The 14,955-nt window shown below is 38.1% G+C and overlaps 1 protein-coding gene and 1 pseudogene across 1 annotated transcript in view; both read right to left on the bottom strand.

Moving 5' to 3' along the window:
- Positions 1-14,955, bottom strand: part of SLC26A3 (solute carrier family 26 member 3) — a 36,100-nt gene that overhangs the window by 4,739 nt on the left and 16,406 nt on the right. Inside the window, exons 11-17 of the mRNA XM_036246641.1 lie at positions 7,004-7,099; positions 5,704-5,810; positions 4,567-4,636; positions 4,383-4,475; positions 2,702-2,797; positions 2,151-2,384; positions 556-610 (exon numbers count right to left, since the gene is read on the bottom strand). Of these exons, the coding sequence (XP_036102534.1) occupies positions 556-610; positions 2,151-2,384; positions 2,702-2,797; positions 4,383-4,475; positions 4,567-4,636; positions 5,704-5,810; positions 7,004-7,099 (751 nt within the window). The remainder of the gene's footprint in view (positions 1-555; positions 611-2,150; positions 2,385-2,701; positions 2,798-4,382; positions 4,476-4,566; positions 4,637-5,703; positions 5,811-7,003; positions 7,100-14,955) is intronic.
- On the bottom strand, positions 12,547-13,551 carry LOC118619851 (annotated as a pseudogene).

Raw genomic sequence — 14,955 nt, forward strand, 5'->3', positions numbered from 1 at the left:
GTGGGAGAGGAGCCAATGTCAGACACTGAGAAGCTAAGAGAGTGGTAGGAGGTGAATCAGAAGAATGATCTTGCAGAAGTCATGGAGAGTTTCAGAGACAAGTGCTAAAGAAAGGGCCAAATGCTAAAGTAAGCTCTGTGAGAATGAGGCTGGAATGGACAGCTGATTTTGACAATCTGAATGCTGATGATGTCATCAGTGAGGGGAAGCAGAAACCAGGTTTCTATGGGGTAGGGAGTCAAAGCAGGCAAGGGAAAGAGAAAACAAGCCTAAATTTCAGGAAGAGTAGAGTAAAAAATGGTTACATATTCACTTTTTTTTTTTGGCTGTCTATTAAACTAGGATTCAAATTGTAAAGTTAATTTAATTACATATTGACAGAACTAAAATACAAAGATGCTGTTTTCAGAGGAATTTTTATAGGCTCAGTTAAAAATTAGATTTTCTTTCTTGGTGATCATAAAAAAAAAAAGCTGTTCTTAGAGGGGCTGTCTAGATTGAGAGTTGGCAATGAACCTGAAGTGATTGTCAGAATATAAAAATAAAACAACTTACCATCAGTTCCAACAATATACACATCTACCTTGATCCTGATAAATTCTTGCAAAATCTGTTAAAAAGAAAGTAGATCTTCCTTAGGGAACATTTACACTTGTCATAAACACAAAAAAATGTCATAAGTGTGCCTTATGGGTGACATGTGCTTTCAGAACTTGTTATATTTTGAAAAGAGATAATAGCATAAAGAGTTACTAAAGTTCAAAACGAGGCTCTGTGACAGAACAAAAGAAATTCAAAGGAAAGAACTCGCCTCATAAGGAGGGAGTTAAAAGTGATCATTTTCTTGGAAGTATGATGGGAAAATGTTCTGCCTTAACTCACAAGGTAAACTCTAATTTTAAATTTAGGGAGAAACGAAGGAGTCTTTTCAATATGCCATTATGCTGATGTCAGTCCCTAATTATAAATGTTTTTTTCCTGTGAGTTGATCTTGACTAGAGCTTTCTACATACACAAACAAGAAATCCCTAGAATTCATGATATTCATTATGCTTGTCCACAGTGACTGGATGTGTCTAGCACCAACAAATCTTTATCCAATTTCTTGGTCTCTAGGCTAAGAGCAAATACCAGTAGAGATATCATTAAGGTCATATAAGGTGAGATAAGTAACTTATACTGTTGATCTATAAGACACTGAGCTAAAATTTAGGGCTTTAATGAAATGTAAGGCAGAGTCCCTGTCCTTTGTGCTATCCAGCTAGGATAAAAAAAATTAATATTGTGTGTATGTATTTTTTCCTCTAAAGCTGACACAAACAAATAAACACAAAAATAAAGAGAAGAAAAAGCAAGCACTCTTGAGAGTTACATGATATTAAGTTTTTTTTATAAAAGAGAAATTTGAAAAAAAATGAAAGTATCCTATTTTCTAATTTTGTATCCAGTTCACTCTACCTAATGGATCTTGTCTTAGCTCAGTTCTTATAGACAGATTTTTGTGAAAACCAAGCAAAAGATGGGGAAATGTGGAATTTCTTAAAATTTCTTTATATCTATTTCTGCATTTCTGTTTGAAACTAATTTGTTTTAGAAATGCTGACAAAACTGGAAAGGAAACAGAATGCAACATAATTGTTTCAGTCCTACTTTTAAATCACATGTGACATTATTCTTTCACATCTCTTTTTAAAAAACAGATTGTTAACTTAGCCAAGTGAAATTTCATCAGCTTGTAATGAATGCAGATCGAAACAAAAGGAGCCCCTATATCACTTGTTCCCAAGAACTTTTCAAATTTTCTGTATTTTAGGACAATTTAGATACAATATCCGTAAGGATATGAAAGTGCCACAGGACTGAACTTTCATAGGAATGTGAGCAGAGTTGTCTACTAGCAGGTTCAACATACACTAAAAATGTAGGTTTGGTTGCCTTCAAAATTTTATGCCAGTTTTCATGGGAAATGCACTTTTAAAGAGTTCACTGAACATGCCCCACCTGCCTTTCCACTCCTTCCATGGAATATTCTGAGATTATAAATTACTTCTACTTAAATGTGTATTGTCTAAAGGAGCATACTTCTAGAAATACAATTTTTCACCTTTAGTCACTGATTGGTTATTTCCATTAAGAAAAAAAGAAATTACCGTTTTGAGACCCCTCATTGAAGAAACGTCAAGAAATGACACTGCCGAAAAATCCAGGATAAGGCTATGCAGTTCAATTTTAGGGACCACAATGTTGAGAGGGAGATTAGCATTCCAGTCTATCTGGAAGGGCAGGTCTGTGGTGTTGATTGGCTGATTCAGTTCTTCTATTTGATTGTTGTCCAGTTCCTCATCGGAGTCTTTCAGGCTATCAATGGTGCATATAACTCCTTTCTGCAAGAGAGGATAGTAATATGCATGATAATTCTGACCAAGAAATACATTTTGTGTGTCAAAGATAACCAGGAACTTTCTGAAGCACATTTTCAAAATTGGGTCAAGCAATGAGATTGTAAACTATTTTCTTTGGAGAATAAAAATTGTCCCACGAGAATAACAATTTAAGGAGATCCTCAAAGATAATATTTAAAAATACCACATTAATTGACGCATGAAATACCTTGTTTATCTGGCATTTTATATAAAAGAATGGAACCGACATCTTGACCTACATTTTACTAAGCTTTTAGCTATAATAAACAGAAATTTACTGGTGTCACTTGTAGCAGGCCTTTCTTCTGCAGTTTTCGGATTTTCTTCACAGCTTTGTTGCGCTTGCGTAGAATTCGAAGTGGATTAAAGCCAACCTGAAAAACCCATTGTTGTGTTACAAGAGTACTGAATATTTTGCTACTTACAGCATGTCTCTAATGACTATAAGTGGGACAGGTTGAGGAATTGAAACATGTATTTGTAATAAAATATAAGTGGTTCAAACAATATCAGTGAGTGCATTGTGTCAGATCTTTGGTCTATTCAGCCTGTATGCAGTTATTAACATTTAAAAACCTCCATACCAGCCAGGATTTATCCATAAATTATCCATGAATAGGTCTAAACTCTAATTTGACTCTGTTTGGGTTTTTGGTCCACACAACTCTTAAGAGATTTTATTTTATTTTCTATTTATTTATTTATTTATTTTTTAATCCTCACCTGAGGATATTTTTCCATTTTTTGTACAGATAGAGTGGGAGGGAGAGAGAGGAAGGGAGAGAGAGAGAGAAACATCGATGTGAAGGGACACATCGAGTGGCTGCCACCCGCACGACCAACCAGGGCCGGGGACAAACTGCAACCGAAGTACGTGCCCTTAGCGGGAACCGAACCCGGGTCTCTCCGGACCGCAGGCCGACGCTCTAACCGCTGAGCCAAACTGGCCAGGGCTTATTTTCTATTTATTGAAAACAGGTGGAATCTAAGTAGTAATTCTGCTTCTATATAATTTTTATTCTATTAAAATGTAAATGATTATATTTTATAATATCTATTATTATTTGATTTTATAATTTATTTATTTTATAATTTTATTATTTTACAATAGGCTAAGGATAATCTTAATTTTCCCCTTTTCAAAACAAATGTGTTTTTATTGTGGCAATATGTAGTTCCAGAGTAATAGCTAAGGAAAATCAAATTATGTAATAAAAAATATTTGACAAAAAAATGTAGTTAGATGGAAAGATACTGGATTAAGGAGAAAGGATGGTATATATAACCATATACACAATATGATCCATTATTGTAAAAAAATTGGGTAGAAAAGTATTTGATGCATACCAATATAATAATAATCATTAGGGCTAAGGCAGAAACTCAATGCAAGGTAAAGAGTAAACCAAAAGGCGGGTTCAAGAGTAAGTGCTGAGCTTTTGTTTCTTAACCTAAAAGATGACTTCTTTGTCATCTTCTCTCCTGGCCACCAGGGACATTCAGTTGTTATTTCATGTTAAATATTCATTTATATTATATTTATTAATTTTATCTATATTATAAATATTTGTTTGCTATTCTGAATCTCTTCAATGATGCAATCAAATATTAAATATTACTCTCTTGATCTTTCTGAAGTTGATTCTTCAGAAAAAGCTGTAGGATAATATATATTAAAAACAAGTAACCCCAAATCTTGTGGTAGTCTTTTTACTTCACAGCAGAATTTAATAAAAGATGACTGTATATTGGACATCACCCGAAGAGTCTTATTTTCCAACATATTAATAGACCCTTTATAAAGTAGTTTCTCACCTGCTCTGGGACATGGGATACAAAAGCACTAACATCCCAGCTTCAATATGTATGAAGTCAATGACCCTCTCTTTTTACAAAACACACATTTCATTTCTAGATATTCAGTGGAACTAGAGAAAGATTAATAACCCCTAAACTTACAGCATCAATAAGTTTCTGCTTAAAGAAATTAATGTTTGCAAAGTAAATAGGGGACGGACATCGGAAAATTTTCACTCCTTCCAGTTCATGAATCTGTAAGGCAGAGCAGGAATATTAGATGGTATCCAGTATACTCATATTAATATCATTTAGCAAATAAAAGTAAAAAATGAATCTTCCTTACGTCAGAGTAGTCTTTTTTATTTTTGTAGATGTTGCTCCTTCCAACATTAGCCAGTGTGCTGCATTTTGGACTGTAGGGAAAATCAGCACCACGTGAATCTTTCATGTATATTTGAGAGGCCTATAAGGCTAACTTTGATGTTTTACTAGCACATCAAAGCAGGCTAATTTTCAAAATGTAAGATTCATTATGCCATTAGAGACCCTGGAGAGCAAACACCTTGTTTTATTTATTCTTCCATAGCTCCTAAAACAGTGCCTCCCATCTATCATATTTTAGTTTACAAAGATCTTCTATATATGTTTGCTGTTTTGATTCTGAATATCACAGTTATTTCATGAAATAAGGCAGATATGTTTACCCAGCTCTATAGATGTGGACATGGAAAAATATAATGATTTACCTATGACCACTCAATTTGTCTCTATGTTTTTGATGAGCCCCCAAGAAATGAATGAAAATATAAATGAGTAAATGAATGCAGGAACATTGCAATATAAATGTATTTCATCAGTCAAGGATTAACTTTATGATAACACTATGTCCTAGAACTCCTTAGCTCCTAAGAAGCCTTATTTCTCTGTCACACATGTAATCCAACTTAGGCTGAGTGACCACATGGTGGTAACACATGGTAGAGATTTAAGAATAAAAAAACTGTTTGAACTGGGTAACTGTTAAGAATTGATCATTCTAAGTGGTTTTTGTGGAATTCTAGGATGAGAAGGGCTTTTCAGAAATTCTCATAGTTTAACTCCATGTTTTCCAGGCAGGAGTACAACCTAATAACCTATAAAGAGGAACAACGCTCCACTACACGTGGAGAATTTCACAGTCTTCTCAGTGACACATTCCCATTGAAATAGTCTAAAGCAAAGAGATTTTTATGATTTCTTTGAATTGGAGTGCAAGCAGGGAACAGACCTATAGCTGGAGGGACCTAGGTTAATGCTATAAGTTTGGGCCATTCTGTTGTCCTTCGGGGTAAGCAACCTGAGGAAGAACAGACTGGCCAATCTGGATAGATATACATGCCTATCAACTAAACTACTTTTCCCTTAACCAGTGACAAGTTCTTTTTCTTCCAACATTGGCAGGCCAAAGTCTGCAAGGATACAAAGTGTGACAGTCACTCACAATTGTGTCCTGAACACGATGGTCAGGAGCTGAAATGCCACGCTAGCTGCCAGGCCTAAAGCAAGTCCCAGGACAGTGACAAAGATGAAGGTCATGATCCAAATTAGCTGCAAAAAGAAGGCAACATGTATACCATACATACCAATTGACTCTGATTCAAGTACAGTGTCATAGGTCCGTTGCTATGAGAAAGCATGAACTTCTAGGGACAACAACAGAGGTTGGAAGTGTACAGGAGAAGGGACCTGCCTCCAGAGGCAGAAACACAAGCATATATTTAAAAAATCGAAAGAGAGTGTATCCATTGCTAATTCATCCCTGAACCAGTCAAGGAAATGATTGAGTCCATCTGTCACAGCTAAAATTCCAGAATCAACTGCTGTTACTTAAAATTAGCAAATTAGTTGGTATATAATATATTACTCTATTACTTTTGGTCTGCTGATTTCATTAATGGTGATGATCTCTACAAGAATCTTAGTATGCCAAAGGGCTGTGCAAATCCCTAATAATTATCTAGCAGGAACAAAAGTAAACCAAGTGTAGTTTATTACTTAATGCTTGTAAATTACCACAGGATATGTTAAGCATTTTTATGCCATAGACTTTGACCCTGATATAATTATGGATTGTTTCTCATAGCAAGGCATGTTGAGAGCAAAGGGAGCCTTCATACAGTATTTTCAAAAGGAATGTTCAGAATTTAAGTTTTTCACAGATTCTCTGGTAACTAACATATGATGTAATGAAGAACAGAAGCAATGCATAGCCTGAACTTCAGAGAGTTTCTGTGGCGTTTGGCATGACTGCAAGAATTTTTAGAACAAATCTAAGGAAGTTGTCTACTAGTATTTACTTGAGCATTTTCTACTTGCAAGAAGCTCATCTATTTTTTTGTTTTTGTTTTTGTTAATCCTCACCTGAATATATCTTTCCATTGATTTTAGAGAGAGTAGAAGGGAGGGAGGTGGAGAGGGAGGGAGGGGGGAGAGAGGGAGAGAGAGAGAGAGAGAGAGAGAGAGAGAGAGAGATCACTGTGAGAGAGACACATAGATTATTTGCTTCCTTCATAACCCTAACTGGAGCCAGGGATCAAACTTGCAACCCAGCTATGTGCCCTTGACTGGGAATTGAACCCATGACCCTTCGGTGCGTGGGCCAATGCTCTAACCATTGAGCAATATAACAGATATATAGAAACAAAATTTCTTATAGTTTATAATATAAATATGCATTCTTTATCAGCATTAAATACCATCCTGATTTTTTCTCTCAAATACTGTTGCCTCTACTTACTTACACAATCATACTTATCCTTTCGCCACAATCTTCGTATTTCTGTGAACTGCATCAGCATTCCCTTTAAGTTTCCAAGTGCTAAAGCTGCCAGGACAGACTGTGAAAAACATAAACTGTAGATGTACTTTCAGATAACTAAATAAGCCATACAGAAGCAAAGGTGAAGGTTGTGATAAGCGAGTCCTTTAAAGGACCTTAAAGCAAAGTATACGCCCTTTTCTGGTGTGAAATGCCAAGAAAGTCATACCAGACCTTTCTCATCACAGCGACAGTGATATGCCATAGATGACCTGACAGCACATACTAGTCTGTATCATGGGAGAGAAAGACAGATCTTAAGACCTATGATGGAAATAAATTATTCTCAATCAAAGATAGTCTAATGTGTGTCTATTTATTGAAGGTGGGAGAGGAAGTTGCTCCTTTTTTTTCCCATTAAAGGTCAAGATATTTTCTAAATTCACTTATATTTAAAACACAGATAATATCTAAGAGAAAATCTGAGAAAACAATATGAATTTGACGGTACCTAATTATAAAAGACTCACAGTACTAAGTTATTCCTTGGTATATATAGCAAAATACGGTGTAGGGGTCATTTTGAGTTCATAGTAAGGGGAGAAATGGTGTCATTTCTCCTGTAGAGAAATATAATCTCTCATTTTAATCTTCTATTGACCTCTAGCAACCAGTGGAGTCTTTTATTATTATTATTATTTATTTTTTAAATGTTTTTTATTGATTTGTTTTTTAGAGAGAGAGGAAAGGAGAGAGATAGAAACATCGATGTGAGAGAGAAACATCAATCGGCCGCCTCCTGCACGCTCCCTACTGGGGATCGAGCCTGCAACCGGGGCATGTGCCCCAACTGGGAATAGAACGAGGACCTCTCAGTCCATGGGATGATGCTCTGAGCCACACTGGCTGGACGCCAGTGGGATCTTTTAAAAAAATGTTTTTCTTCTTTTTTTAATCTTTTAAAAAATGTATCTTCATTGTTGAAAGTATTACAGATGTCCCTTCTTTTTTTCCCCAATTGACCCCCTTCTCCCTGCTTCTGCCACCCTCACCTCGCCTTCACCCCACTGTTGTTTGTGCTCATTGGTTATGAATATATGCAAATAAGTTCTTTGGTGTATCTCTTTCTACCTCCCACCTCCCCTTTCCTCTGAGGTTTGTCAGTCTACTCCCTACTTCTATGTCTCTGGATCTATTTTGTTTGCCAGTTTATTTTGTTCATTAGATTCCACAAATAAGTGAGATCATATAATGCTTGTCTTCCTCTGGCTTATTTTGTTTAGCACAATACTCTCCAGGTCCCTCCATGCTGCCTCAAAGGGTAAGAGATCCTTTTTTACAGCTGCATAGTATTCCATTGCATAAATATACCATAGCGTTTTTTATCCACTAATCTACTGATGGCCACTTGAACTGTTTCCAGATCTTAGCTGTTGTTAATAGTGCTGTTATGAACACAGGGGTGCATATATTCTTTCTGATTGGTGTTTTAGGCTTCTTAGGACCTATTCCTAAAAGTGGGATTCCTGGGTTAAATAGCAGTTACATTTTTAATTTTTGAGGAAACACCGTATTGTTTCCCATAGTGGCTGCACCAGTCTGCATTCCAACCAGCACTGTCTTAGAGTACACTTTTCTCCACATCCTCGAATTTGTAGTTTAATGATTTGTTGATAGTCGCCATTCTGGCAGGTGTGAGGTGATAACACATAGTCATTTTAATTTGCATCTCTCTGATCATTAGTGACATTGAGCATTTTCTCATATGTCTCCTGGCCATTTGTATGTCCTCTTTGGAGAAGTGTCTATTCAGATTCTCTGCCCATTTTAATTGGATTGTTTGTTTCCTTTTGTTGAGTGTATGATTACTGGATATATTTGGAAATTAACCCCTTATCTGATGTATCATTGGAAAATATGTTCTCCCAGAGTGTGGGTTCCCTTTTCATTTTGATGCTGATTTCTTTTGCTGTGCAAAAGTTTTTTAGTTTGATGTAGTCCCATTTTTCCCCCTTTGTTTCTCTTGCTCTAGGTGATGTATCAGTGAAAATACTGCAACATGAGATGTCTGAGACTTTGTGGCCTACATTTTCTTCTAGGATTTTTATGGTTTCATGATTTACATTTAAGTCTTTTATCCAGTTTGAATTTATTCTGTATGGTATAAGTTGGCAGTCTAGTTTCATTTTTTTGCATGTACCTGTCCAATTTTCCCAACACCATTTATTGAAGAGACAGTCTTTTCTCCATTGTATGCTCTTGCCTCCTTTGTCAAATATTAATTGAGCATAATGGCTTGGGTCAATTTCTGGGTTCTATGTTCTGTTTCATTGATTTATATGCCTGTTTTAGTGCCAGTACCAGTCTGTTTTGATTACAGTAGCTTTGTAGTATAACCTGATATCTAGTATTGTGATCCTTCCAAACTTGTTCTTCTTTTACAAGATTGCTGTAGCTATTCAGAGTCTTTTTTGGTTCCATATAAACTTCTGGAGTATTTGTTTTAGACCTGTGAAATATGCCAATTGGTTTTTAAATAGGGATTGCATTGGACTTATAGATTGCTTTGGGTATATGGACATTTTAATGATGGTGATTCTTCCAATCCATGAACATAGTATATGCTTCCACTTTTTTTATATCTTTCTCCATTTCTTTTCTTTTCTTTTTTTTTATCCTCACCCGAGGACATTTTTTTCATTTTTTATTCACATAGAGTGGGAGGGAGAGAGAGGAAGAGAGAGAGAGAGAAACATTGATGTGAAAGGTACACATCGAGTGGCTGCCACCCACACAATCCAACTAGGGCTGGGGACAAACTGCAACCGAGATACGTGCCCTTAGCGGGAACTGAACCTGCATCTCTCTGGACCACAGGCCGATGCTCTAACAGCTGAGCCAAACCGGCCAGGGCTCCATTTCTTTTTTTAATGTCCTGTAGTTTTCTGAGAACAGGTCTTTTAATTCCTTGTTTAAGTTTAGGGAGTTGCTCTTTGCTTAATAAAAATTTTTGGGAGCTTGGGGTCCTGTAATAAAAATTTAAATTTTTTTTTTTTTTACTTTATTAAAATACTGAGTTTATTTCACATGTATATTTTTGTCTCCCCACCATTCCCATTTGTCTGACCACTACTACTACTATGTCCTATCATAACATTCCATACATTCTTAAAACCAAGCAAAGGGTGGAGTTCCATCTTTAAAAACTAAACAGGGAGACTTCCGGTCAAGATGGTGGCGTAGGTAAACGCGTATCGTGTCCTCCCACAACCACATCAAAGTTACAACTAAACTACAGAACAACCATCATTCAAAACCGCCTGAAATCAAGCTGAATGGAAGTCGTACAACTACGGAACTAAGGAAAAAAAAAAAAGCAGCTACATCCAGACCGGTAGGAGGGGCGGCGGCACGAGGGGGGGCGGCGGCGCAGCGGCGGCTGGTCCCACACCCAAGCGTGGTGGATAAAAATCAGGAGGATCCCGCGGCTGGGAAGGTCCTTCCTGAGGACTGAGGGGTCCCCGACCCACACCAGGTGTCCCGTTCAGGGTTCCAGTGCCAGGAAGAGAAGTCCCCATAACTTCTGGCTGGAAAAACCAGCGGAAACTGAGGCTCAGGGAAGCTGAAGCGGCTGGAGCCCCAGGCACCTCCTTAAAGGGCCCGCGCACGGACTTATCGGACTCTCTCCCTCTAAGCTCAGAGGGGAGGCAGCTCGAGGGGCACCAGAGACACACAGGGAAGAACTGAGGTGTTTGGCACTGGAGCGAGAGCTGGAGAGGGGGCTTCCTCGGGGACAAACGTGCTGTCAGAGGCCTTTGTTCCTTTGGTGAGCCCTTCCCGGGGGCGGCAGACAGAAGCCATATCTGGGACTCCAGCAACCTGGCTCACACTCATAGCCCCGCCCTGCTGACTCCCTGAGGCCCCGCCCCGCCCCACACAACTTTCAAGCTGTTGCCACTTGCTTAACCATAGGATTGGCCGGTCTTGGATCCTGCTTCAGGTTTTTCCTAAATTCTTTCAAACGAGCAGCACCGGGTCTCAGCGAGCCCCATACCTCTCATTAAGTAATACACAGAAACAAACACAGGGAGGCAGCCAAAATGAGGATACAAAGAAACAGGTCCCAAATGAAAGAACAGAACAAAACCCCAATAAAAGAACTAAGCGAAAGGGAGATAAGCAACCTAACAGATGCTGAGTTCAAAATACTGCTTATAAGGATGCTCAATGAACTTAGTGAGAACCTCAGTGAACTTAGGGAGGGCATCAAGAGCATAAAAAAGTACCAGTTAGAAATCATGGATACACAGTTAGAATTAAAGGAGGCAATAACTGAAATAAAGAATTATTTACACAGCTTCAATAATAGAGTATGTAGATCCAAGGAGCAAACCATCGATTTGGAATATAAGGAAGCAAAAAATCCCCAATCAGAACAGCAAAAAGAAAAAAGAATCCAAAAAAATGAGGATAGAGTAAGGAGCCTCTGGGATAACTTCAAGCGTGCCAACATTCGCATCTTGGGGGTGCCCGAAGGAGAAGAGAGAGAACAAGAAATCGAAAACCTGTTTGAAACAATAATGGCAGAAAACTTTCCTGACTTGGTGAAGGAAACAGACATACAAGTCCAGGAAGCACAGAGAGTCCCAAACAAGATGAACCCCAAGAGGCCCACACCAAGACACATCATCATCAAAATGCAAAAGGTTCAAGACAAAGAGAGAATATTAAAAGCAGCAAGAGAAAGGCAGCTAGTTACCTACAAGGGAGTACCCATTAGGCTGTCAGCTGATTTCTCAAAAGAAACTTTGCAGGCCAGAAGGGAGTGGCAAGAAATATTCAGAGTGATGAAAAGCAAGAACCTACAACCAAGATTACTCTATCCTGCAAAGCTGTCATTTAGAATCGATGGACATACAAAAACTTTCCCAGACAAGAAAAAGTTAAAGGAGTTCATCACCACCAAACCGTTATTATATGAAATGATGAAGGGTCTTTTTGAAGTAAAAGATAAAATGTATGAACAAACAAAATGGCAATGAATACATATCTATCAACAATGGAATCTACAAACAAAATGAACAGGAAGAACAGAAACATTCTCATAGATACAGAGAACATTTTATTGGTTGCCAGTTGGGAAGGGAGTTGGGGGAATGGGTGAAAAATGTGAAGGGATTAAGAAGCACAAACTCATTGCTAGACTGACAAACCTCAAAGGGAAAGGGGTTGGGGGGGTGGGAAGAAATAAACCAAAGAACTTATATGCATAACCAATGGACACAGACAATAGTGTGGGAAAAGGTGGGAGGGGGGCGGGAGTGGGGAGGAGGGGGTCAATGGGGGAAAAATGTGGAACATCTGTAATACATTTTACATCCAACAATAAAGATTTGGAAAAAAAAAACAACAAAAAAAACTAAACAGGCATTTTGGACAACACATTCTTGGCCATGGAACCTGGACAACATTTATCAGACATGGTAGGGAAAGTTCTCACTCTGCATTATAAAAAGGACGGCCAGAGATCAATTGTTACAGAAATCAAATAAGACGGAAAATTTTAACAAACTGTTTAAACTATTTTCTTAAAGAGACTTCCTCCACTGCCAGAGATCTTGAATAGCCTCCAGGTCAGTCATCCGGAAGCAATTCTTCACATAATTGATGAACTTGGCTTCCACTTTGGGAAGAGAACCACCCTTTTCTATACTTGCTTGCATTTTTGCTTTAATGTCTTCTACAGAACTAGGTCCCTTCGGTGTTTTAGGAGATTTTTCCTGTTTTTTGAAGGATTCTTGACCTTTTGATCTTGGTGTTGATGGTTTTGAGTCTTTTCCTTTCTGGTGTGATTTTTGTGCATTTTTGCTTGGAGTATCTCATATAGATTTCTTTACTGGAGCTTTCTCTTCGGCTTCCTCATAGTCAAAATCATCATCATCGTCGTCGTCGTCATCATCATCCTCATCTTCATCAGCAGCAAGTTTTACTTTTTTCTGTGGAATCTTGCTCCCACTTCCAGGGGCAGAACGCTTTCCTGACATACTTAGGAGTTTCACATCCTCCTCATCTTCTGACTCTGCATCTTCCTCCACAGCCACTAAGTGCTGTCCACTAATATGCACAGGCCCTGAACCACACTTCAACCGTAAGACCACAGGTGGTGTTACTTCAAAGCCACCAAGGGAAACCGTGGGCTGTACAGACATTTTCAGAGTTGCCAGTGTTACTTTAATTGGACTGCCTTCATAATTCATTGCCTCTGCTTCAACAATGTGCAGTTCATCCTTTGCACCAGCCCCTAAACTGACCGTTCGTAAAGATAATTGGTGCTCATTTTCTTCATTATCCACCTTAAAGTGATAATCTTTGTCGGCCTTTAGTTCACAACCGAAAAGATAGTTCTGGGGCCTCAGAGGGCTCATGTCCATGTCCATTGAATCTTCCATGGGGTGGTAGCACGCACTTAGGTGAGAGAAGGCGGACGGAGATAAACGACTTGTGTCCCGCAGCACAGACGCGCAGCACGGAATCGCACCAGGGGAAATTTTTGTGATGCTCAGCAATTATGTTATTTTGAAATAGAAAGCTGAAGATCATAGAGAGGCGAAGGAAGATTTGAGGCAGATATGTGCCATATCTGTCATGTTCCCTACTATATCCCTAGAACCGACCATAATAAATATATATTTATTTATTATTATTATTTTTTTATCCTCACCCGAGGACATTTTTCCATTTTTTGTTCAGGTAGAGTGGGAGGGAGAGAGAGGAACAGAGAGAGAGAGAGAAACATCGATGTGAAAGGAACACATCGAGTGGCTGCCACCCACACAACCGACCAGGGCCGGGGACAAAACTGCAACTGAGGTACGCGCCCTTAGCGGGAACCGAACCTGGGTCTCTCCAGACCGCAGGCCGACGCTCTAACCGCTGAGCCAAACCAGCCAACGCAACCATAGTAAATATATAAAGGAAGGGCTCAATAATTATTCAGTGAATGAGTGGATGAGCTAATGAATTAATATTTCTAAAGCCAGTACCAATCATCCAGCAACACAGCCTCAAAACTGAGGGACATCTATAATACTTTCAATAATAAAGATAATTAAAAAAAAAAAAAAAGCCCTGATGTCGATACCACTGAATAGTAGTTTCACTAAGTGATCTGGGTAGAAAACTCAGCTCTGCCACAGCAACACTTCAGGCTCCTGATTCTTCACATGCCCAGATAAGGTCATTAGTTTTACAGGAATGATGATAGTTAAGGTGAAAAAGGCTGACTAGCAAAGTATGCTTCCTTTCCTTTCTTATTTAGATTTTAACACAATGGTAGTAGATAAATGCTCCTAGCCCTCACCTCCAATTCAAGTTGTTCTATTCCAAATGGACTATGGAATTTGTATGCTGATTACTTTAATATCATAAAAACATAGTGTATAAAGAAAAACCAAACAAGTCTTTATTTTCATATCTCAAAGATTGTTTAACTGATCTGGACATTTTTGATTTTCACAAGTAACATTTATAATTTAATATCTAACCAGTTAATTTTACTTACTGTGAGAAGACAGGTCATTGTTTAGAAGACTAAATATGGTCTTAAGTAACTTTAAAAAAGAAATTGTACACAAGTAAATACCAGTTAGAAATGGTGAAAACTGAAAAAAGTCTATAATCTAGTTAACAGTACTATATCAATGCCAATGTACTGCTTTGATTATTGTACTATAGCTATATAAGATATCATCACCATGGTAGCTAGGGGAGGGTTTCAAAAGACTCTCTCCATAAGCTTCCTGCTTTGAGGGACGTTAGTATTAAGCATGTCCAGTGCCACCTATAGAAGAGACATAGTTTTCTTTTCATTAGACATTATTTCCCACCTGGTCAGTATTCCACGGAAAAACAATCTGAAACAACTTAAAATGAAAT

Source organism: Molossus molossus, unplaced genomic scaffold, assembly GCF_014108415.1.
Source record: "Molossus molossus isolate mMolMol1 unplaced genomic scaffold, mMolMol1.p scaffold_m16_p_7, whole genome shotgun sequence".
NCBI classification, from domain to species: Eukaryota; Metazoa; Chordata; class Mammalia; order Chiroptera; family Molossidae; genus Molossus; species Molossus molossus.